This window comes from Amblyomma americanum, chromosome 5 (assembly GCF_052857255.1).
Source record: "Amblyomma americanum isolate KBUSLIRL-KWMA chromosome 5, ASM5285725v1, whole genome shotgun sequence".
In the NCBI taxonomy this organism is placed as follows: Eukaryota; Metazoa; Arthropoda; class Arachnida; order Ixodida; family Ixodidae; genus Amblyomma; species Amblyomma americanum.
The window spans coordinates 4,805,302-4,830,258 of NC_135501.1; the positions used below are offsets into that span (position 1 = coordinate 4,805,302).

Consider the following 24,957-nt stretch of genomic DNA (forward strand, 5'->3'; position numbering starts at 1 on the left):
CAGAGAGGCCTCAAATTAGGCACTCTCCTCATACCAATGCAGCTACCCCCATTCAAATTACCCAGTGGAACTGCCGCGGATTCCGTTCCCACTGACCCTTCTTCCTGTATCTGCGTGCACAAATATTATATAGCCAACTTGGTTGATTTGGACCTCAATACTGCATATTCCTATGTGATTCTTTCGCTTAAAAAAAAAAGGCACCTTACATATACTTAACGTTTATTGCTCTCCCAAGATAAAAAATGTAACTTTCACAGCCCTCTTCAGTCGCGCCCTCAAGGCTGCGGGCAGGGACCCCCTGGTGATCGTGGGCGACTTCAACGCTCGTAGCACTCTGGGGATACGTGCGTGAAGAGAAGCGCGGCCGCAAGCTAGCGGAACTTGCGTCCACGCTGGGCCTCACCCTTCACACTGACCCTGCACAACCAACACGGGTGGGTAACTTCGTGATTCGGGACACGTGTCCGGACCTTACCTTCACCAAAAACATGACATGCAGAATGGGCCACACCGAGGAAACACTCGGCAGTGACCACTGCATACTCAACACCAGCGTCAGAACCAAACCACTGGCAAGATGCCACGCCCAAGCCCGCCTACCCGACTGGACAAAGTTTCGGCAGACCTACACTAATTCGGCCTCTATTAACGAACAAGGCTACCACGCGTGGTTCCGAGAATTATTTACACACCTTCGTTCGGTAGAAACTCAAGTTCAACTATCGGAGGCCACGCCGGAGGTGGACAACCACCTCCTGCACCTCTGGGAGGCGCGGCATAGCCTCGTCCGCAGATGGCGCCGCCAAAAACATAACCGGAAACTCAAAATTTGCATCGCCGAGCTCACCCAGCGAGCGGCTGAGTACGCGGCCCAGCTCGCCGACTCGAATTGGGTGGACCGGTGCAACATGGCCGCTAGACGTATGTCTATTCAGAGCACTTGCCGTCTCTTTCGCGCCTTGATCGATCCGACTAAAACCAAAGCCGAGACACAAAAACACCTCCAACGGGCTATCCATAGCCTAGACGGAGATGCCTTAAAATTAGCATGCAAACTACGCGGTCAATACCTCTGCATCCAACAGGACCCCCGAGGGGCAGCGTACTCGTATGCAGGTTCCGAGAACGCAGAGCTGGATAAACCGTTCCGGCTCCACGACCTCAAGGTTGTCTTGAGTAAAATGAAACAAGGAACGGCGCCGGGAAGACAAAATAACTGTGAAATTACTTGCCAACCTTCCCGACCCGGCCTATGAGGCGCTCCTCGCATACATAAACTCAATCTAGGTGAGGCACCCCTCCCAATCGAATGGAAGACCGCCCTGGTCACCTTCATTCCTAAAGCCGGCGAAACCATAAACACTGACAACCTCCACCCCATCTTCCTCACATCTTGTGTGGGGAAGCTAATGGAGACTGGTGCGAGACAGGCTGTCCGAGTTTTTGGAAAACCAAACTGTATTCGCAGACACCATGGTCGGGTTCTGCCCGCACCGGTCCGCGCAGGATGTCCTGCTTCAATTAGACCGCAAAATTCTGAATCCCGCTGAATGCCCCTTTAATGACAAGGTAGTACTCGCCCTCGATTTGAAGGGAGCTTTCGACAATGTAACACACGACGTAATTTTGACGCACCTCTCCCAAACCAACTGTGGACACAACACGTTTCAGTACATTAGGCAATTTCTCCCCACCCGGCAATCGTATTGCTACGGACGCTGGGAGGACGACGAAGTGGTTGGTAACGAAGACGACGCTGAGGTGCGCGCTTATGTGCTGAGAGTCTACTCCAAGCCATCGGTTCCTTGCGTAGCAGGTTACCTCTGCTCTTTCTACTGCTGTTTCTAGCTGTCACGTATCATTTGGTGGAGGTTGCTAAATTCGATCCCCGACCTCAAGCTGGCTCTCCGTCGTGGCCGCCGTCTCGCCAACATGTCTACCGAGTCCGAGCCATCTCCCTCTCCGTCAACACCGCCAGCGGTCGTCGTCGCCCACCACCGCGAACCGGGCACGTTCTGCGGCCCAGACGACGTTGATGTGGACGACTGGCTGGCCCTTTACGAGCGCGTCAGCACGCACAACAGGTGGGATCCAACGCTGATGCTCGCTAATGTGATATTTTACCTGACCGGCACCGCGAGAGTGTGGTTCGAAACCCACGAAGATGACTTGACCTCATGGGACATATGTAAGCAGAAGCTCCGCGACCTCTTCGGAAAAACCCATCGGCCGCCAACTTGCCGCCAAGAAGGCACTCGCGTCCCGCGCCCAAACTTCCTCCGAGCCATACATAGCCTACATACAAGACGTTCTCGCCTTGTGCCGTAAAGTTGATAAAGACATGTCTGAAGCAGATCGAGTTGGCCACATACTGAAAGGCATTGCCAACGATGCCTTTAATCTGCTTCTATGCAAAGACTGTTCCACGGTCGCTTCTGTTCTTGAGGTGTGCCGCCGTTTCGAGCAAGCCAAACACCGGCGCATTTCTCACCGTTTTGACCGGCTGCCGAACACTGCTGCTAGCTCCTCCTGTGAAGATCTGCCAACATTGCGGCAGCCTTCCGACCCGGCTAACTTAACCCGTATCGTGCGCCGCGAACTGGAGGCGATGACGCCCGCTGTTTCTTCCTTGCCACTGCCGGACACCTTGGCCCCCATCCAAGACGTCGTTCGCCAGGAGGTTGCGAACTTGGTCGTCCCTTCTCCTCGCGTCGTGGACAACGCTCATGCCAGCCTGGACCCTCCTTTGATCGCAGCTGCCACTTACAGTCGCAGCTTCTCGCCTCGGTACCGATGTCGCAATCCTGAGGAATGGCGTACCTCTGATGACAGGCCGATCTGTTTTACCTGCTCTCGCATCGGACACATCTCCTGCCACTGCCGCAGCCGTTGGTCCCCGCCACCTCGCCCCTACTCCTTCATCGACCGCCGCAACGACTACGGCCCGCACCGCTTCACACCACGACCCGATCCGCTCCCTGACGAGCCCGCTCCGCACGCTCGTGGGTCCAGCCGCTCACCTTCCCCATTAGGCCGCCGCTCCCGTTCTCCTCCCACACGCTGCAGCCCTTCTCCTTCGACCTCCCGCCATTTCTCGGAAAACTAGCCGATGCAGCCCCCGGAGGTGACGCTGCATCATTGACCCGGCCTGAAAATCCTCTCTTGACCCCCGCTGCCCAACGTAATCTCTTGAATGTTCTTGTGGATGGTGTCCCGGTCCTTGCCCTCATTGATACTGGCGCCCAAGTGTCTGTCCTGAGCTCTTCTTTGCGCCGCCAACTGAAGAAAGTTTTAACGCCTGCCGCCATGTCCACGGTTCGCGTCGCCGATGGCAGCCCCGCTGCCGTGATTGGAATGTGCACTGCGAGAGTCAGCATTGCCGGGCGTCATATACCCGTTCTGTTCACCGTCCTGACCCGGTGCCCTCAGGACATAATCCTTGGCCTTGACTTTTTAACCGCCCATTCAGCTTTATTGACTGTTCCTCAGGCCTTCTTCGATTGGATCTGCCCCTGTGCAATGACGACTCCACCAGCTCACCTCGCCTTCAATCCACCGAGTTTGCTCGTCTCCCGCCACAAACTGCTGTCTACATCCCTCTGTCGCCTTCTCCTCCCGTCCCTGATGGAGACTACGTCGCCTGCCCTATCACCGCTGATTCTGAATCGTAATGTCCTCTTTCTCCACACCATTGTCCACATCACCAACAACTGCACCTGCCTCCCTGTCCTCAACTTCAGCCTGTCCCCTCAGGTACTTCCGACCGGCATTTCCCTTGCTGATCTGTCCCCATTGACCGATTGCACAGTTTCTGTCCTGGCTCCTGACTCAACGACTGCCGTCTCCAATGTCCCTACATCGCAGCCCTCCCGTGAGGACTCTATTTCCCGGATGATCGTGGCCGATCTGCCCTCTGCTGATTCTACAGCTCTTCACAGCCTTTTGTCCTCCTACAGTGATATTTTTGACTTTGGGGACCGTCCCTTGGGTCAAACCTCTGTTGTCGCCCGCCACATTGACACCGGCGAAGCCCGCCCTATTCACGGACGGCCCTATAGGGTCTCCCTCGCAGAGCGCAGTGTTATTCAGGCAGAGGTGGACAAGATGCTGGCCCGCAACATCATCGAGCCTTCGAGTAGTCCTTGGGCGTCCCCTGTCGTGCTTGTTAAAAAGAAAGATCAAACCTGGCGATTCTGCATCGATTACCGCCATCTGAATGCCGTCACAAGGAAAGACGTCTACCCTTTGCCCCGAATTGACGACGCTCTCGACTGCTTGCACGGCGCCAGTTACTTTTCCTCCATCGATCTTCGCTCAGGGTACTGGCAGATCGCTGTCGATGAACGGGATCGGGAGAAAACCGCCTTTGTCACCCCGGACGGCCTGTACCAATTTAAAGTTATGCCTTTCGGCCTGTGCAATGCCCCTGCGACCTTCGAGCGCATGATGGACTCCCTCCTGCGCGGTTTTAAGTGGACGACATGCCTCTGCTACTTAGATGACGTGATTATTTTTTCGTCCACATTCCAAAGCCACCTGCATCGCCTTTCAGCCATCCTTGCCGTCTTCCACCGCGCTGGTCTTCAGCTGAACTCGAAGAAATGTACCTTCGGCCGCCGTCAGCTCAAGGTCCTTGGCCACTTGGTCGATTCTGCTGGGATCCAACCCGACCCCGACAAAGTCCGCGCCGTGCGTTCATTTCCTACTCCGCGCTCCTCCGGTGATGTGCGCAGCTTTCTCGGCCTATGTTCCTATTTCCGCCGGTTCATCCAGAACTTTGCGGAAATAGCCCGACCTCTTACCACGCTCCTCAAGAAAGACATCCCGTTCTCTTGGGGACCCCCCCAAGCTGACGCCTTCAGAGCCCTTATCAGTGCCCTCACTGCTCCACCTGTGTTGGCGCACTTTGATCCTTCAGCCCCTACGGAACTTCGGACCGATGCGAGCGGCCATGGCATTGGTGCCCTACTTGCTCAGCGGCAACGCAACAAGCTTCGCGTTATTGCGTACGCCAGCCGTCTCCTTTCTGTGTCAGAGCGCAACTATTCTATCACCGAGCGGGAATGCCTCGCTCTGGTTTGGGCTATTGCAAAATTCCGCCCTTACTTGTTTGGGCACCCTTTCTCTGTTATCACGGATCACCATGCCTTATGCTGGCTTTCTGCGCTCAAAGACCCTACTGGCCGGCTGGGGCGCTGGGCTCTTCGCCTTCAAGAGTACACATTTTGTGTCGTCCACAAGTCCGGCCGCTTGCACCAGGACGCGGATTGCTTGTCCCGTTACCCTGTCGATCCGCCTTCCTCCAACGAATGCGAGGCTGACGCCTGCGTCTTATCCATCTCGGCCTTCCGCAACATTGCGCAAGAACAGCGCTTGGATTCGTCGCTACGTTCCCTCATCGACCGCCTCACTGCCAACCGCTGTGATGTGTCCCTCGCCCCATTTGTGCTCCAGGAGACCGTCCTCTACCGGCGCAATATGCGGCCTGACGGCGCTGACTTCTTGCTCGTGGTCCCTCAACACCTGCGCAGCAGCGTCCTTGAACAGCTTCATGACGTTCCCACGGCCGGTCATCTTGGAGTCTCCCGCACCTACAACAGCGTGCGCCGCCACTTCTTTTGGCCCGGTCTATACCGTTCTGTCCGCCGTTATGTGGCCGCTTGCGAACTGTGCCAACGGCGGAAGACGCCCTCGGTTCTCCCTCCCGGGCACCTTCAGCCGATTCCCATCCCCGTAGACACGTTTTCCCGTGTCGGCCTCGACCTGCTCGGCCCTTTTCCGGTGTCTGCTATGGGAAACAAATGGATCGCCGTCGCGACGGACTACTCCACGCGCTACGCTATTACTCGAGCGATCCCAACCAGCTGCGCAACTGATGTCGCTGACTTTCTCCTGCACGACGTCATACTCCACCACGGTGCTCCCCGTCACCTGCTCACCGATCGCGGTCGCTGCTTTCTTTCCAAAGTGGTCGCCGAACTCCTCCGCTCCTGCTCCGTCCGTCATCAATTCGCCACGGCCTACCATCCGCAGACGAACGGCCTCACTGAACGTCTGAACCGTACCCTCACCTACATGATTTTCATGTACGTCTCCGACCATCACCGCGACTGGGATATTAGCCTCCCATTTGTTACATTCGCCTACAATTCTACGCGTCACGATACAGCCGGTTTCTCCCCTTTTTACCTTCTCTTTGGCCGCGATCCTTTGCTGCCCTTCGACAGTGTACTGCCCGCCACCGCCTCCACGAGTCCTTACGCTCGGGATGCCATCGCTCGCGCCGACGCTGCCCGTCTTGTCGCCCGCCAGCAGCTGTCGGCCTCCCAAGTCAATCAGAAACGACGTCATGAATGTCGCCGTCGTGAAGTCACCTACTCTCCTGGCTCCCTTGTGTTACTCTGGATCCCTTCCCGCCGTGTGGGCCTTTGTGAAAAACTGCTTCCCCGATATACAGGCCCTTATCGGGTCGTACGTCCGGTGACTGCGGTGACGTTCAAGATCACCCCGCTACATCCGCCATCTCCTACCGCTGCACCCCGCACCGACATCGTCCATGTGTCCCGCCTCAAACCTTACAACTCGCCGTCTAGCTGGCCTGTGTAGTGCGCACCGGGACGGTGCTTTTGCCGCGAGAGGGGTCATGCTACGGACGCTGGGAGGACGACGAAGTGGTTGGTAACGAAGACGACGCTGAGGTGCGCGCTTGTGTGCTGAGAGTCTACTCCAAGCCATCGGTTCCTTGCGTAGCAGGTTACCTCTGCTCTTTCTACTGCTGCTTCTAGCCGCCACGTATCAGTATATCCGGATACAAGATGAACATGGACCCTACCAATTGGGTATGAAAGGTACCCCACAGGATGCGGTCCTTTCACCTCTACTGTTCAATTTGGCAATGATGAAACTTCCGGCACAATTAGAAAGTGTCGAAGGCATACAGCACGCACTATATGCCGGCAACATCACCACTGGGGCTAAGCGGCGGAGATTGTGGACGCTTACGCCCGCCGCTGTGGCCTTGAATGCTACCCGGTCAAATCGGAATTTGTGCACATTCGACCCTCGCCGAAGTGCACTACAAAAATCGAACTGTCCCTAGCGAGCAGACCCATCCCAGAACACGCTGAGATCAGAGTACTGGGTCTCTTTATCAATAAACACCGCCGTGTCGACACAACACTGACCAAATTGCGCAAGGTGGGGGACCAGGTGGGCCGCATGATCTGCCGAGTTTCCAATAACCGCGGGGGGTTACGGTGCAAAGATGCCTCACGGCTGGCGCACACATTCGTAACCAGTCGAGTCTTGTACTCGACTGCTTACCTCCACCTTCGCAAATGTGACGAGAAAGCTCTCTCTTGAGGTGGTTCCCCGTAAGATTTATAAGCGTCCTCTCGACCTCCCGGTCACCACGTCCGACCAGCGCCTCCTGGGCCTGGTCAACACCTTCGTGGAACTCCGAGAAGCACACTTGACAAACCATTATACAAGACTCTCAAAGACGCCGTCGGGTCGCCGCCTGCTTGCCCGACTTGACATCCACCATCCAACACTGACGCCAACATGACACGAGACAACTGAGGCCAACATGACATGAGACGACCACAGTGGCCGGCGCGGATAGAAGCCTTGGCACGCTACTATGGAAACAAACATGGGAGTATTTTACGCGGACGCCACCGGCCCCCACCAGGGTGGGGGTTGGTACACTGCCGCAGTCGTCCACCAAAGCACCGCAGTGAACAGCCTTACGTTCAAAGCACAAGGCATTACTCATGCAGAAGAGGTGGCAATCGCGCTCGCCGCCACTGATCAGGACTCGCGGGTCATCATTACTGACTCACGAGGGGCCTGCAGAACATTGAAAGTGCCTTTATTCCCTATTTGGCATACCGAATACTTCAACATAGCAATTATCTCAGGGCTCCCGCGTCCCGGACAATAGTATGGACTCCCGCGCATACGGGTCTCGAGGGCAACGAAGCGGCCGACGCTGCTGCCCGCGCGCTCACTCTCAGGGCATTGCCCTCGCCTCCCCCGATGCGGACTCCGACCCTAATCCGGCTTTTACCTTCAAGGACATCATCCAGTACTACCAATTCGGCTACGCAATCTTTCCTAAGCTTTGCAAGGGCCTCACGAAGGCAGAGGAACGCTTACTCCTTCACCTTTATACTAAAACACTGCTGTGCCTAGCAGTCATCAAACATTCGACCCTGCGTGTACAGTGGAGTGCCCGCACTGTAGGGAAAAGTCTTCGGACATTTACTACATGGTGTGGGCATGCCAATCAACCCTGCATCTTCCCCCTATCCCCAACCCCACCCGGGAAGACTGGGAGGCGGCCCTGCTCGGCTGCTCTGATGTGGCGAGCCAAAAGGCCCTAGACGGTTGTGCCCGAGCAGCAGCTACCGCCAATGGGCTCCTGTAATGAGCAGCCCACCTAGCGTTTGTAAAGGACAGCTCCTTAAGGACCTCTCCACTCGCTCCCTGTATATATTTTGAAAGTAAAGTTTTTTCAGTCAGTCTGTCGACGTAGTCGATGATGCCCGTCTAGTCTGCAAACGCGCGGAGGAGGCTCGGCAACTCGCTCGACTCCGCCTCCAGCACCAACAGCATACAGACGCTTGTCGGTACAATCTCTGTTGAAGTGACATCCATTTCTACCCCGGGGACAAGGTCTGGGTGTGGACACCGGTACACCGTCGAGGCCTCTCCGACAAACTCATGAAGCGCTACTTTGGCCCGTATATGGTTCTTCGCCGCATCGGTGAACTGAACTACGAGGTGCTGCCCGAAGGAGTGCGACCGTGGGCGTGGAGTGCATGCAGTGGGCGTGGAGGCTAGCCCTCCAGTAGACAAGTCCGTTTCTTCCCACTTTTCATCCTTCCTACAACCACAGAAGAACAACAACAAACATTCAGTAGAAGCCCGCTTTACGTTCGCGGTTGCTGCGTATTTCCCGCTGCTATGTTTATTGTTGTTTTTTTTCCATACAAGCCAGATAGTCCAGCTGCCACAGAAGCCCGTATACAACTTAAACTCGATCGCCTATATCTGTTACATAATGTAATTGTTGCATCATTCCCGCATCGTACGTTGTGAAAGTCACCTCACGGTGGTTGTTTACACTGTTCTGAAATTCGTTCAATGCGTGCGTAAAGGCGACACTGGCCAGAAAAAGCGAGAATATGCACTCAATATCAGCGCATGTCCGCCACTGCACTCGGCAACTTCTGAAAGGAAGCGCCCACGCCACTTACAGACTGATTTTTGTGCGTCAGTTGGCCAGAGGTGGGCAAATGCCCTCATTTTCACTTTTCGTCCCTCACCCTTACTTTTGAATTCATGGCCCTCACCCTCGCCCTCATTTTGAAAAGTTATCCGGAACTCCTCACCCTCACTTCGAAAAATTTGCTCACCCTCCCTCACATCATCGGCCCTCCCTCACCCTCACCCTCAGTAACGGTCGTGTGAAAAATCGAGTTATTTTTGTAGTCGACAATTTCTGGCTACATTACTGAGCAATAGACATATAAGACAAGCCCTAAAGGCATCATTGGATGAGAGGCTAGATGCTTATATTGTTGTGTGCGTGCGTGCACATGTGTTTTTTGAGCTAAAACGTGAGACAAAACCGAGGCAGTTACGAGTTGAACCCCAAAATATCACTCTGCCTTTAGTTTTGGCATGCACTGAATGTATATGTGTGCCCTGCAGGCACTTATAGCATTTCATTGTTATCTAAATGCACTGCTAAAATGAGTCAAAGCATTGTTGTGTGTGTGTACAAAAAAACCGGTGTACGCCAAGAATGTTTAGAAAACAATGCAGTAGCGTTTACCATGACTGTTACAATAAGTGTTAAACACATAATAGACTGAGCACAAAGAAATTTTGTAGGTCGCTTAATTACCACAACCTGATGACATTTGACAACACTGGGTCTTCTGAATTTGACTGGTTCTAATCTCCCGCCATTTCGTGCGATTTGTTGCATGCTCGTCTGATCATGCTTTCACGCACACGGCTAAAAGATCACGAAGACCACGCTTTCAGCCTACAGCGCGAGAGACCGGCAGTTTAACATGTGTGAACGCGGGTACGTGACGAAGGCGATGGCATTACAAGCACAGCTCGAGAGCTCAGCAGTTCGTTCAGGCAGGATGATAAGATTTGATTTCTCCCAACTGATTGTTCATCTAAGGAAAGTGTATGAACCGGCCGACTTCAAACCGGAGTGGCACTCCCTTTTGATGTGCTCAGCCATACACCTTAATCTGCCTTTTAGAACGTTAAGTTCTAGTGCTCGTGTTTCGGGTCCTAGCGTTATGCGTTACAACGGAAACAGCAACCCAGTGGTTGCCATAGTAACCGAGGTGGTTACATAACGGAATAAAATAATAACAGGCGGCAGCGTGATGCCCGAGCATCACAACTCAATAGGGGTGCGCAAATAGTACTTATCCAGCCCGAATCGAGTACGAGTAGTGTAGCGCTGCTACCAAATCGAATACGGATAGTTTGGCCGAAAACCGAATCGAATACAAATCGAATACAAATATTTTGAAGAATATGCATTAAGAGACAAGCAGGGCAATGTCATTAGCAATATGGATAAGATAGTTAACGTAGCCAAAGAGTTCTACACAGACCTGTACAGTAGCCAATGTAATCAGAGCGTTAATGAGAAAGACAGCAGTGCACAGCAATGCGTCATCCCGTCAGTAACGAAAGATGAAGTAAAGAAAGCCTTAGAAGCAATGAAAAGGGGAAAAGCAGCTGGGGAGGATCAGGTAACAGCAGATCTGTTGAAGGATGGAGGGGACATCGTGCTAGAAAAACTAGCCACCCTGTATACGCAATGCCTTATGACCTCGACTGTACCAGAAGCTTGGAAGAATGCAAACATTATCTTAATTCATAAGAAGAGAGACGCCAAGGACTTGAAAAATTACACGCCGGTCAGCTTACTATCCGTCGCCTACAAAGTATTTACTAAAGTAATCGCTAATAGAGTGAGGGCAACGTTAGACTTTAATCAACCAAATGATCAGGCAGGCTTTCGTAAAGGATATTCCACAATAGATCATATTCACACTATCAATCAGGTGATAGAGAAATGCGCAGAATATAACCAACCTCTATATATAGCTTTCATTGATTACGAGAAAGCATTCGACTCAGTGGAAACCTCAGCAGTCATACAGGCATTGCGTAATCAGGGGGTAGAAGAGTCTTATGTCAAAATACTGGAACATATATATAGCAACTGCACAGCTACTATAGTCCTCGATAAAGCCAGCAATAAAATTCCAATAAGGAAGGGCGTCAGGCAAGGAGACACGATCTCGCCAGTGCTGTTCACTGCATGTTCACAGGAGGTATTTCGAGGCCTGAATTGGGAATAGTTGGGAATAAGAATAAATGGAGAATACCTAAATAATCTGCGATTTGCTGATGACATTGCCTTGCTGACATTGCCTGCAAATCATGATCAATGAGTTAGACAGGCAGAGCAGATCGATGGGTCTAAAAATTAACATGCAGAAAACCAAGGTAATGTTCAACAGCCTAGCAAGGGAACAACAGTTCACAATTGGCAGCGAGAGCCTAGAAATTGTGACGGAATACGTCTACTTAGGGCAGGTAGTGACAGCTGATCCGGATCATGAGAGGGAGATAACTAGAAGGATAAGAATGGGGTGGAGCGCATATGGCAAATTCTCACAGATCATGAGTGGAAGTTTACCACTTTCCCTCAAGAGGAAAGTGTACAACAGCATAATCTTACCGGTACTCACCTACGGGGCAAAAACGTGGAGGCTAACGAAAAGAGTTCAGCTTAAGTTAAGGACAACGCAGCGAGCCATGGAAAGAAAAATGATAGGTGTAACGTTAAGAGATCGGAAGCGGGCAGAGTGGGTGAGGGAACAAACACGGGTTAATGACATCCTAGTCGAAATCAAGAGAAAGAAATGAGCTTGGGTAGGGCATGTAATGCGAAGTCAAGATAACCGCTGGTCCTTAAGGGTAATGGAGTGGATTCCAAGAGAAAGTAAGCGTAGCAGGGGGCAACAGAAGGTTAGGTGGGCGGATGAGATTAAGAAGTTTGCAGGCAAAGGGTAGATGCAGCTGGCAAAGGATAGGGTTAATTGGAGAGACATGGGAGAGGCCTTTGCCCTGCAGTGGGTGTAGTAAAGCTGATGATGATGATGAATATTCGCTACTCGTGCGAATATTCAATGAGCAATCGTGAAGAACAGCGACGCGCTATCTTCGCAGTTATAGCTTATCTTTTAAAGGAAGCAACATTGATCTCAATCTGGGGGTTCGCAACACAAAGCAAGTGTATTAACTTTGTCACTGACATGTTATGCGCATAGAAAAAGTACCTTTTGCTCTTCTTAACGGAAGATAATAAACTAGCGCCACATACTAGTGCATGAGATGGGCAAGGTCTTACGTATGAGGCATGGCCTCCGAGGTCAGGCATTAATTTAGGCTGGATTTGCTGAAGCTTGAACAGCGTCAACTGATGGGCTAGTTGGTTTTCCATTTCAGCGCACGTTTGTCTTTGTCCGTGTTCCTTCGTCCGTCTTCTTGCGCTAGTAAACACCACTGCTGAATCTTCCTGGGTTCTGCTGCGTCGTCTAATGTCTGAGGCCATGTATGAGAATTACGAACACCGCCACGTGAACTGACCGCACAAGGAGCTGAACCCTCCTTCCCGAACATACCGGTCGCAACAGCATGGTAATGTGGCATGTATACGGTTCCTGTTTTTCGTTCGAATAATCCAATGCGAGGATATTCGATTCGGCATTCGAAATTTCCAAATATTCGCACACCCCTCCAACTCAAAACTAAACCATGTCGATCCGGTATATATATCCCGTCAGTCTTTTCCTTCATCCTTCGTGTCATCTTCGTTGCGCTGTGAGCAATATGAACATGCGTCAGGTCACTTGATCTCGACATTCGTGTAAAATTTGTGGGCCAACCGTTTGCCGCAGAATGTTCCGGGTGGTGTCATACAATTGAGCGTTTTGTACAGCATAAACTGACTAGTTAAGTTAGAGCCTAGCTAGCGGCAGGGATTCGAACCGGCAACCTAGGTACCCCCAATTCCACATCTTTAGGAATCTTCATATGACCATTGCGACTCAACCGTTTGTCACAGAGTTTTTGGGGTGGTGATATATGATTTGGCGTTTCGTGCAGCATAAATTTACTACTTAAGTTAGGGTCTACCTGGCGGCAGGGATTCGAACCAGGGACCTATGTTAGGTGTCTTAACGCACGATATTCGATCGCTGCCTCAGCATCGGCTCATTTATCTGCATGTGTTTTGTGTACTTTCCTAAATCATTTGTAAATAATTTATTGTAAATAGGATATATTTTCAATATGTAATAAATACCGCGTGCATTAAAAAAAGCTGTGGCGATGGCGAGCGGCCGCTCCCTCAGCTATGAAGTTTTTTATTTATTTAGTGTCTTCACCCACTGCGACGCCGGCCTTCCGCTGAAGCTCTTATGCTGCTGCTTAAAATAAAACATTATTCAGGCCACTTGAATATTAAACGGATCGCTAAAATGCGGAATTTGGGCTGATTAATGGTAATCACTAACTCTCAAGAGTCTGGAGTAAACGATACCTGTAGTTGCTATTGTAGTGCCCCAGCGCTTCCACTCTGTTGAAAAGCGGTTGTCTGTCTGTCAGAAGTCTGCTTCTGCCACATGGGCCACCTTAGTCACGTGACGTGGTGACGTCATCACAGATGCCCACCGCATTGGATTGTTAGCAAGCTGCCGACCGTGGCAGTTAAATGAATGATTTGTCGCGAGATTCCTCAGGGTCAACATGGGTCTCACAAGCCCCACCAATGACAGCACCTGCCATCACAGGGCAGTAGCACGTAGCACCTCTACTCAGGAGCGGAATCAGGTCTCCCAGAGATCTGTGAATGCAGAGGATGACCAATCTACCGCAGTACATGTCTAAAATGACGTAATATCACGCAAACTTACATAATATGATATATCAACATAAGTAAGCCAGTTCAGGTCAAGCAAAAGAATAGAAAGTAAAGATAAACCATCCAAAAACGGACTAACGGTGCTAGCACACGATAATTCATGGTTAACCCTCGGCTAAAGTGCCCGTCATTTTTTTGCTTGCCCGTCTACGCATTACCCAAATGTTGAGTGTCAATTCCCTACCATGCCTGCAAGAAATATTGTTCATAAAATCAGGAGCGCGATTACGTGGTCACACGTCTCACCACGGACAGAAATAAACCAAAAAATGTTCCAGTTATTTGGAGACGAGTACAACTTTTTCTTTTTTAGCACGCTGTACAATGCAAGGCCAAGCGAGCGATGATTGAAACCAAGATTGTTAAGCTGCTGCTTTATTTCCATGGTAAGTATATCTATTATGGTCGGCTTTGCCCACCACATTGCGGCACCGCTTTCTTATACCGCAATTCCAGCGAAAATAGAAAGAAGATACTACTGTACTTAACTGCTCACAGTGTGAATAAAAAATTCCACAACCATGCCGCCAACCGGCTTTGATTTGACAGTGGAATTTCGTAGGAGCATTTTTTCCGCTGCAGCCAATTCCTTGAAACCTCACTGAGCTGAAATCGGACTTCGTTCCGAGAAACAAGGCTTAGAACTTGGGATTTCAACAGCCTTACTAGGTGTAATTTTTACATGTTTTACTCTACACTCCGATAATCTGACAGACTCGGGGCAGATAATGAAAATGTTTACTACGGTACCATGGTTCCCATTGGAACGGCAGCCACCCACACGGCCCAGCCAGTGCCCCCTTGTTAGCGCACTATGAAGGGTGTTTCACTAAGTATTTACACAGTTTCTAAAAAGACAAGGTTTTCGAGTTATAAGAGCGTTTTTTGAGGCATAGTATTCACAGCAGTGTAGTACATCGCGGCGACGGAGATGACGTGCGGCTCCCCTTCCCCTCGTGTACCTCTAGACTGCAGAAACTATACGTCTTCACCAGGAACCTTCACCCTAAGAAATAGTGTTCTGAAACAGGCATTCATAACGGGCTGCACAGAGAAAAAAATATTAGCCCAAAGAACGGTGCCGGCCGCCACCCTCAGACAATGTATTCTGCCCTCCCTCACCTCATCATTTCTTTCCTCCCTCGCTCTCACCTCACCATGTCTTCCCTCCCTCACCATCGTCCTCGCGAATTTTCATGTGCCCATCCTACCTGACCCTCACCTCACCGTGTGAAATCCTCACGAAGTGAGGACGCCCTCAGGAGGGCTCGCCCTCGTGAGGATGCCGGTCTCTGCTGTTGGCACAGTTCCATCACCGCTGCGACGCTAACGCGAGCAACCAAACCGCAATAACGAAACTATGCCGCGGTAGACGGCACAAGCAGCGCTGTACGAAATGCGGTTGCGTGGGTTGGCTCCAACGATTTTGTTTCTGCCATCCGCTTTATTCTTGTCACCTACACCTTAAGATACACAATTTATAGATTCCAATAGGTGATGATAGATTAATGCGGCCACCGTGACAACAGCGAAGAAGCGCACGCGTACCACAACTTCACACGCTCTAGGCATGCTCCCTCTTCGCTGCTACTTCCCTTCCACAGACAGCTGCTCAGGCTAACCGAGACTCACCGCAGTGCGTTTCTGAAGTTTTGCGCATGCAGAACGATCGTGAGAAGCACACAGCCTTGCTAATTCCAGAGAAGCATATATGGTGCATATGTCACAATAATAAAAAGAACTGCAGGCAACGCTGCACAATTTTTTTCACGCTAAACATCCATCTACTACGCTTCCTGGCTGTTCTGTTTTTTTTTTTTCCTTTCGCGGTCCGATGAAAAACGCGACGGCAATGTTCTGTTGCATTCAACGCTTTAGTGCATTTAACAATTATATATGAACACGAATGCACACTCAGCTCTCACCTTAGGTTGTAGATGCAACCCAAAAATTGAACTTCATATTCTTTCTGGAAATTTAAATAGAATAAGTAATGTTCTGCTGTATATCTAATGAAATCAAATCATCTTTGGAATACCAAATTTCATCTATACAATCCAGCACATTAGCATACCAAAAGATCTTATATTTAGATACCCGGTGTACATGGCCCATAGGGCCATCCTCTTCCAGATGCATGCAAATCACGTACATCACCATCTGGACGACATGACTACAGATGTCACGCATTCCCATGAATGCTGACTCCATGGCTGCAGCTAAGGTTTTCGGCCAGAAGAATGGGTAACAGGACGAGCTGATGCAAGTTTATCGCTTGCAACAGAGAAATAATCACTAGAGAAATGCATCCCAGTATGTGCACTCACAATTGTAGCTGAACTAGTTTTTACTGCGATGTGAAATATGTACTAGTTATGGAAGAAGAAAATAAATGAGGCATGTATTGCGCAAAACAAAAAATAAATGCCATTCAGCAGGTGCATGTGAGAGTTTTCAGTTGCAAGATATATATATGCCGAGCCTAATTTATCTTTTAGAAAGTACTCTACATGCTATAATCACTCCAAAATTGATGGTCTACAGTGTGTTTCTCCGAAGATGCGATAATTTTTAAACAGATTTTTTTGTGTTAAAAGAGTGCGTAAAAATAAAGCTAACATGTGTTATTTAACCAGCAGGCTGACAATCTAATATATAAGATTTAATTTTTTACCAATTACAGTAACATGCCTTATTTATTGAAAGGTTAATGATAGCTGACCGTAATATCTGCATCAGTTTCTAGATTTTTTAAAATGCGATTCTCGTTGCGGCTGCTGCGCAATGAATTTACGGTGCCCAAATAAGCGAAACCAGATGGGCCAGAAGAGCTTGCAGCCACGCCTACAAGTGCGTACCCAGCTCTCTCCTTTAGCAGTTCCCGCCGCGGGCACTAAAGTATATATACACTTTATCCCCTGTTACTGTTTTTCCAAGTTCAGCCGGTGTCAAAGGAGATCTCTTTAAGAGCTATTCCTAATAAAAGAAGAACTAATCCCAGCTAGGACACATGTCGCACAGAAAGATTACAGCAGAAGCCTTAACACAGCTGCAATGCATGCCTGCAGGCTTTCGACTGGTATCACCTGAAAATGTAGACAGTTTAATCTGACATATCCAAGCTGAGACCATATACAACCCTGTGGTTTCCATAGCTGTTGACCACTGGAAACCTGCCATGCTTGTGAAGTTGACCTACTGTTGGTCCAAGACAGAAGCATACAGCTTCTATTAGGTCGCTAACTGGAACTATTTGCCGTGATGTTTCAGGTGCACCTGTTTTGATTATAGTTTCACTTAGTTCCAGCTGGAACAATGCTTTGGAAGAGAAGGTGTGCCATCACATATTAGCAAACAATTATGATTCTTTGTTTCAAACTGTGGCCAACAGGTTTCTGGTTCAGACTGGGTGATTTTGGTTCATATGAGCTGCAACTATGTCAAATTCTCAATTTAGGATGCTTCCCTTGCATGTATGTAAATCCAGATGGCAATTACCCAATGAAGGCAAATAATATTTCACCTTAACTAGCTGATATATCTTCTCGACCAAAGAAAAAAATAGGTTTAAAGCTCCTTCAAGTAAGTGCTGTAGTAATACAAGACCCGTTTCATTTTCATTGAAAGGTATGAAAATTTTATCAAGCAGAGAGATACAGTAGGGATTAAACTGTAATGCGGGATATAGGTCATATGATTACTTTGGCATCACAAAGCTGAACTTTTCTCATTAAATAGAAGTAGAAATAATTAGCTTATTACTAAGATGTCAAGTTGAAAGCTCTTGACATTTGTTGTTATCAACCTAACTCACCTGTTTCTGTGTTCAAGGAGCTAGAGAAATACTTCCATGAAAATATTACAACTAATGATCGAATAATCCTTGCAGAGGATTTTAATTTGCCTAATATAGACTGACCATCTTTCTCGCTCATAAAACATGATCTTGATGGTGAAGCAATGCTGAACATTGCATATTCATATGACTTGCTACAAATTGTTAAAGACTATACCAGAATTCAGGAATCTTCCAAACCAGTTTTGGACTTGTTTTTTGTCAGCAGATCCATCAACGCTCAGACAGACTGCGAGGTACTTCCAGGAATTTCAGACCACCATGCGGTGGTACCAACCTTCAGCAATACTTCATTAGACAAAAGAATAGAGCGTTTATCCTTCCCTGATTTCACTCGGGCAGATGATGCTTCAATTATTGACAAGCTTGCGTTTCATTATCACGAGTTTGTAAACAGCAAATGCGATATAAATGAGCTTTGTGTCCGTTTTAAATATACTGTAAATGACTGTAGTAATTCTTTTCTACCGTGAGTCAAAAAGAAGAGGAAACATAGAAACCCATGGATATCTAGTGAAACACTCAGGTTAGAAAGATGGTTGAAACGAATAAAGAAAAAAATCAAACTCAAAACCTCGCCTAAAATCAAAAAAGAAGTCTCCGACTTAACTTCAAAGCTTAAAGGGGCTCTGAAATGCTTTCCGAGGAGAGCACATTAACTCAATCACTGCACTGTGTTGCCATGAAAACCAGAGCCAAATAATACTCTTCTACACGGAGCAGGCGACCCACAATCACGCGTCAAAGTTGGCGAGCCCTTCCCAGCGACTTTTTCATGCTCGCACCCTCCTCCGTCCCCCGCATCTGCGTAGACAAGGCGAGGGGTGGCCATTGGTTAGATCCTTTCAGACGTCAGGCAGCTCCCGTGGCCACGGCCAATAAGCCACTTAGCTCCGGCGGGTAGGGAAGCTCCGCTCCCAGAGGGGGGTCGGCGAAGGAGCGCCTACCTTCCAGCGTGCAAAAAGTGACAAGAGAAGAGGGAAAAGCGCGAAGGCGCTGAAATTCAAATTTTAACTACAGATAACTTATATTCTACAAAGCGGATTTAAAAAATCCTTGCTGGAGACTATTCGTGAAGCGGCGTGCTTTAATATCCCAGGCATGCCGCAACTTTATTAGAGGCCCCTTCACAGTCCCTTTAAAGAACAAGTAGGCGGAGACCGGCAGCGCTATTAAGGCGACTTATTGCCAGGTTACATCGCATCGGCACCAGATAAATTTTGGAGGAGTACTAGCCCCATATCAAAGCAGTGTGAGGTGTTTAATGTGAATGGCAAGTTGACTCATGACAGCAAAGAAATAGCAAACCTTTTTAATACACATTTTAAATCTGTATTTACCTAAGATAACAGCAGTTTATCATGTTTTGAAGTTACATACCTGCCTCCTATACCTGTTCAGATAACTGAAGAGCATCTTTTCAGTATGGTTGTTAACCTTGACATCCGAAAATCTTCTGGCCCAGATGATATCCCGAATGTATTTCTTAAACGCTATGTGGAATGGGGATCAAAATATTTGCATGTTCTGTATGTATAATCCTTGCGCCTTGGTCAAGTACCAAGCTACTGGAAGACTGCCAGAGCCAAGCCACTCCATAAAGCAGGGAATAAGCAGCACATTCAGAACTACTGCCCAATTTAACATTAACTAGTAAAATCTTGGAGCACATAATTCACAAACGTATTTTGGCATTCCTTGAGGAGCATCACTTTCTAACAACTAAGCAGCATGGTTTCCAAAAAGGCTACTCAACAATAACTCAATTGGTTCAAACAATACATGACTTCGCAAATGCTATAAACAACAATAAACAAACAGACGCCATTTTTATGCATTTTTCTAAAGCCTTCGACAAAGTCATTCATTATAAACTATGGCATTAATTAAACAAAATGCTTAAAAATCCTCAGCTCATTAAGTGGATATCAGATTACCTTACTGCACTTAAGCAGTTTGTTAGTTTCAAGTCTCAAGACTCGGAAAAACTTTCCGTTGACTTTGGCATTCCCCAGGGATCGGTTCTTGGACCTCTTCTTTTCCTCCTCTACATCAATGATGTTGTTAAGGATGTTCCTGTAAGATTATATGCAGACGACTGTGTCCTATACTTAGAAAGTCCCTCGGATCAAGTGTTGTTAAATAGTGCACTTCAGAAGGTTGTTGCCTAGTGCGAGGATTGGCAGATGTCGGTAAATTTTGAGAAAACTGTTTATATGTGTATTACTTACAAAAAAAATAAGCTTAATTTCAATTACTCAGCTAACATTATTTTTCTTTCTGAAGTAACAGAATACAAATACCTTGGATTGTGGATAACTAACAAACTCAGATGGAATCTGCACATTGATAAAGTAACCACTAACTGAAGGCACAGCGCATGAAGGACGGGAGAGACAAACAAAGCACTGAGTTGCGGCTCGTAAGTCAGCGCTGTGTTTGTCTCTTTCTTAGTCCCGTCCTTCGTGCGCTGTGCCTTCAGTCTGAACCATGCACCAACTGGTCCAGACAAACACCTTATTGTAACCACTAACGCCCGTCGTAAATTGTTTTTTCTCAGAAGACCCTTAAAACTGTCCACAATCAATGTCAGTTTACTTGCATATAACACAATTATACTTCCGGTACTCGATTACGGGGCAATTATCTGGGACTGTGAAGTTCGATGAACTTTCCGTGGTGCCAGTCGGTCTTTTGTTCGCGAGGAATTCCGCACCTGTGGAGTCAGATAGACTCAGAAGGATGCACAACAAGGACTCGGCAGCGGCTGTATTGTGATCAGTGCGTTGCCAACAAAGGGACAAAAGCACCTGTCCCGTCTCTGTGCAGCGGGTGTCTTTATGTTCTTCGCACCATCACGGGCATAACCCGTCTTGAAGACGCTTATGCAGGTACGGCCATCAACATGTGTGCGGGGTCAAGGAGTTGCGGAGACTTCGGGAATGCAGGAGATATCTCTGGGTAGGATCAAGTGACCATGAGGCCCATTATTCCCTTGACGACTTTCTTCTTTTTTTTTCTGTGAGGAACCGACCGCCTTGAGTGACTGTTCCCTCAGCAAACGCTTGTCTCCAATGCACGTGTGCAAAAGAGAAACAAATTGGAAATGTAACTTCTGTGCAATGGGAAATGGTAATGGTGTTTGTGCTGTTTGTTTGCAACCTCTCCTTTCCCAAATGTATGGCTGGTCGAGGGAACTGCAGAGTTTTCCTTTCCGCGACCATTGTTTAGTCCATATTTTTGCCTCAGTCTGGGATTAGATGGCGGAAACCTTATTTTCCTTTCCCTAAAAATTGATTGGTGAGGAGGGTCGCTTGTAACCTTATTGGTTGCTGTCCCCGCTAAGGGCGGAGACAGAGGGGTTAAAAGTAAGCGCTCTGGGTTGAACTAGGGCTGAATTCGTCTGATCAATGGTTTAGTCATGTTGTAAATAAATAGTTAGCCTTCTCCTTTCCTCGAATAACATGAATGTTTGCGAGTTAGAACCACCGGGTCATCAAGAAACCCCAATTTCATTATCAACAAGGCTTTTCCTCTCATCGCCACCTGAAGGGGATTGCAACTGGCGCAGTCTGAAGGGGAAACCCAACTGGGACCCCTTTACATAAACTAAGATAAAAAAGCTTGAACGGGCGCAGAAAAATGCGGTTCGCTTAATCTACAACTTCTCCTGCATGTCAGTCACAGAACCTTTAAAACGAGCCAGCTTGCCGCAACTAACCCAGCGCAATCAAGCTTCCCGACTAAAACTTATGTATCAGCTTGTAAACAGGCACTACAGCGTTAATATCTCTGATATAATTACATTTTCTTCTGGATGTGCCACAAGGCAGAGGCATCAACCAACTATGACACCATTCCGAGTAAAAAATAATTACTTTAAATATTCTTTTTTTCCCACGACAGTAACTGAATAAAATAACCTAAATAATACGACAGTGACTCAACTTTCCTTTTCTTTGTTTACTGCCAATCTCTGCTGATGGTGCAAAAGCTCATATATGCCTTTTTTATTTTTTGCAGTGTATTTTTTGTCTATTTTTCAGTGCATTGCGTTGAAAAATTACGTTTGCTGCAGTGACCAGGCAGTGTGCTTTGCTCTTCACTTCGTTCTGTTGCCTGCGATTATTTTTGTGCTTTGTTATATTCCCACCCTGCTAAAATCCCTTGTGGATTGCAGTATCTGTAAATAAATAATAAAGACAACACAAAGTAATCTTCTTGTGACAACATGAGAGGATCTCTTTTGTAGCCTTCCTGTTCCAGATAAACCTCTCACTGCCCCCCAACTTCGTATTCTTCAGTGCCTATTTACGATACACCTCTCACCCCTGCATGCCCCATTAGCACCAATCCCTATGCTAACCAGGAACGTTCCCTCTCCTCCTGCCCCGTTGCCTTTCGATTACAGCATTACCCACAGCCTCGGACAAGCTGATATTGAACAGTGACCCTAGCACAGAATGTTCACGGACGTCCAGGACACACATGCGCGACTGCTGCAGCATCCGTCCATACGTGTCTTCCTTAATTGGAGCGTGGATGTTTGCACTGCAGTTACGTCCAAAGTATCAAAACAACTTGCCTGAAACATCGTTTTCCTCCCAAAATATTTTGTTTACTGGCGATTATATTGGAGTGCTTGTCTATTTTTTGGCTTGGTGGATGCCATTTATCAAACTTTCTTCCCTCTGTATAAATTAGATGGATGATTTATTGCTTTGTCTAATGACTTTAAATAATGCTGCTCATTCACCTACTCCTTTTTTTGTACCGTACATAGGACAGTTGATCACTTGCTTTTGTTCTGCTGTTCGATATGTAAGCAATGAGAGTGTGTGTGCAGTTTATGTCCAAGTTGAACGAGCCCACGCTAGTCTACGGTTTGGCTTTATGGGGTTTATCGTCCCAAAACGACTCAGGGTGTGAGGGATGCTGTAGTGGTGGGCTCCGGATAATTTCAATCATTTGGAGTTGTTTAACATGCACTGACTTATCCCACAACAAAAGCCTGTAGCATTTCATCTTCATTGAAATGAGGCCAACAGGGACAGAATCAAACCCGCGTCTTTTGGGTCAGCAGCTAGGCACCATAACCACTAAGCCATCACGGTGGCTTGCACATGCTTTAATTTAGTGTTTTAGTGTATACATTGCATTCGTCATCACCTGTTGGGTCCCCTCATCAAGCCACTGAGAGCAATAGCTTTTTATGGCTGCACCCTCTTTGCATCAAAAGAAAATTCAATTTGAATTTGAGAAAGCTATGTATAAAAATATTTTGTTTCATCACCTTACTTATTTGCTCTCATGACTCAAGGCCATTATTAAAAGAAATGAGTGAACAGAACAAATTAATAACACAACAAATCAGTTACAGCTTTCTTGAAGGTGAAGGCGACCGCAGCGATGAAGGCAAAAAGGTGGTTCCAGTCGTTACTTGTGTGTGGAAAAAATTAATTGGAATATATATCAGTATGAATGCAGACTTTAAACACGTGATGATTATGTGATACTATGTAAGGCAGATTTAGTGTTCATGAAAAGCTGAACATCAGTGCACTAGCGGAAATAAGTAAACGTTGTAAAACAGAAATTACGACTGACTGTAGTATTGAAACTCAAAGGTTAAAAAAGAAAAGGCAAAAATTTGTAGTAACGGAAAACAAATATCAATACTAAGTAATGAAAATTTGGCGTCAAAGGGCACTTGAAATGTTAAAAACATCTTGGCATCCTAACATCACTCCCAAATTTCAGCAAGAGTTGTGGACAATTTTGCAATGTGAAGTAAAATAATTATTTTGATACAAATTTGATGCGGCCATTTTTACGTCGGTCAGAGTGGACGATGCGTGAACGAGCGTTTCCGAGAACATGCCAACAATGTGAAAAAAATGCGGGAAACTTTGGCAATTCACTGCCGTGACTCAATATGAGTGTGGCGGCCATTGTGCTCCGGACTTCCCACAATCTGTAATTATTGACCGGCATCCTTCGCAAATCACAAGGGAGATATTAGAAGTGCTAGAGATTGATAGGACGGGCAGTGGTTGCGTAAGCACGCCATCAATCGGCCTTCAAAAAAGGAGATGATGTATCTGAGCGGGTATGAGTGACATGACTTTTTGTATGCTGCTGTCATGGTTAGTTTCTGTCTTCCCCCCTTTCATGTGCCTATATATCTTTCGATGTTTCCAATAAACATCAGTTGGAAGTTAGCGCTTGTCCTTCGTCTTTCTTTGCGTCCGTGTGTCTTTCGCGCTTTTCGTCTTACAATAAGGGAGTAATTACTCATTGGCATCTAGAGAAGCACAGCCATACGGCTACAAAGGGAAGCTGTACAGCTTTCTCAGAAACTTCGCAGTTAAAAATTCATCCTGGTCCGTGGTTCGAACCCGGGACCACCGCTTCACCGGAGCAGTCGCTCTAAAAACTGAGCTAACCGGGACGGCAAGCTTATGGTGGGGCGAGAGCGAATTGATCGATAACTCGAAGTGAGAACAGTATGTTTCGGTCAAAACCAGTGTTGGCGGTAACAAGTTACAAGTAACGGCGTTACCGGTGACACGTTGCTTTTTTCGGTAACTTAGTAACATACTCGTTATCATTTCGGAACTGTAACGGGCAAAATACTTGTTAACATTTTTCGGTAACGTTAGGTGTCACATTACTCGTTACTTTTTATTCCAATTGTCTCCCTGCGCCCCCTTTTTTAGAAAAAAGGAAATGCAGAGCACCTAAAGTGATGTTGCAAATAAACAAAATGCACAGGTGCTCTCGACGACCCTTGTTGCATGGCCGAAATCACCTGCCCTTGACGACGGGCCCAAAAAAAAAAAAAGACGGAATACCTATAAAGCACGAGACACGTGCCCGAACATGCATTCACACACTTGCCTTCACCGACCTCCCCTTTCCAAACCACTCACACACACAACCCTCTAAAGAGTGGAAGCATACCGAGCATTTTGAATTATCACATTTCTCGGAATTACTGTATATTTGTTGAGATTTCAGCGATATTTTCTTTGTGAAGTTAGAATTGATGATGAAG

The 24,957-nt window shown here is 47.8% G+C and overlaps 1 protein-coding gene across 2 annotated transcripts in view; it reads left to right on the forward strand.

Annotated features, from left to right (window-relative positions):
* The window catches only part of LOC144132254 (uncharacterized), a 45,494-nt gene extending 20,742 nt beyond the window's left edge, over positions 1 to 24,752 (forward strand). Inside the window, exon 5 of one of the 2 annotated variants that reach the window (XR_013314735.1) lies at positions 22,312 to 24,752. Coding sequence is in view for 1 of the 2 variants with exons in the window: in XM_077664512.1 (XP_077520638.1) it covers positions 22,312 to 22,351 (40 nt within the window). In the remaining variant the exon portion in view is untranslated. The remainder of the gene's footprint in view (positions 1 to 22,311) is intronic. The other variant, XM_077664512.1, reaches the window with a different exon arrangement.
* The last annotated feature ends 205 nt before the right edge of the window (positions 24,753 to 24,957 follow it).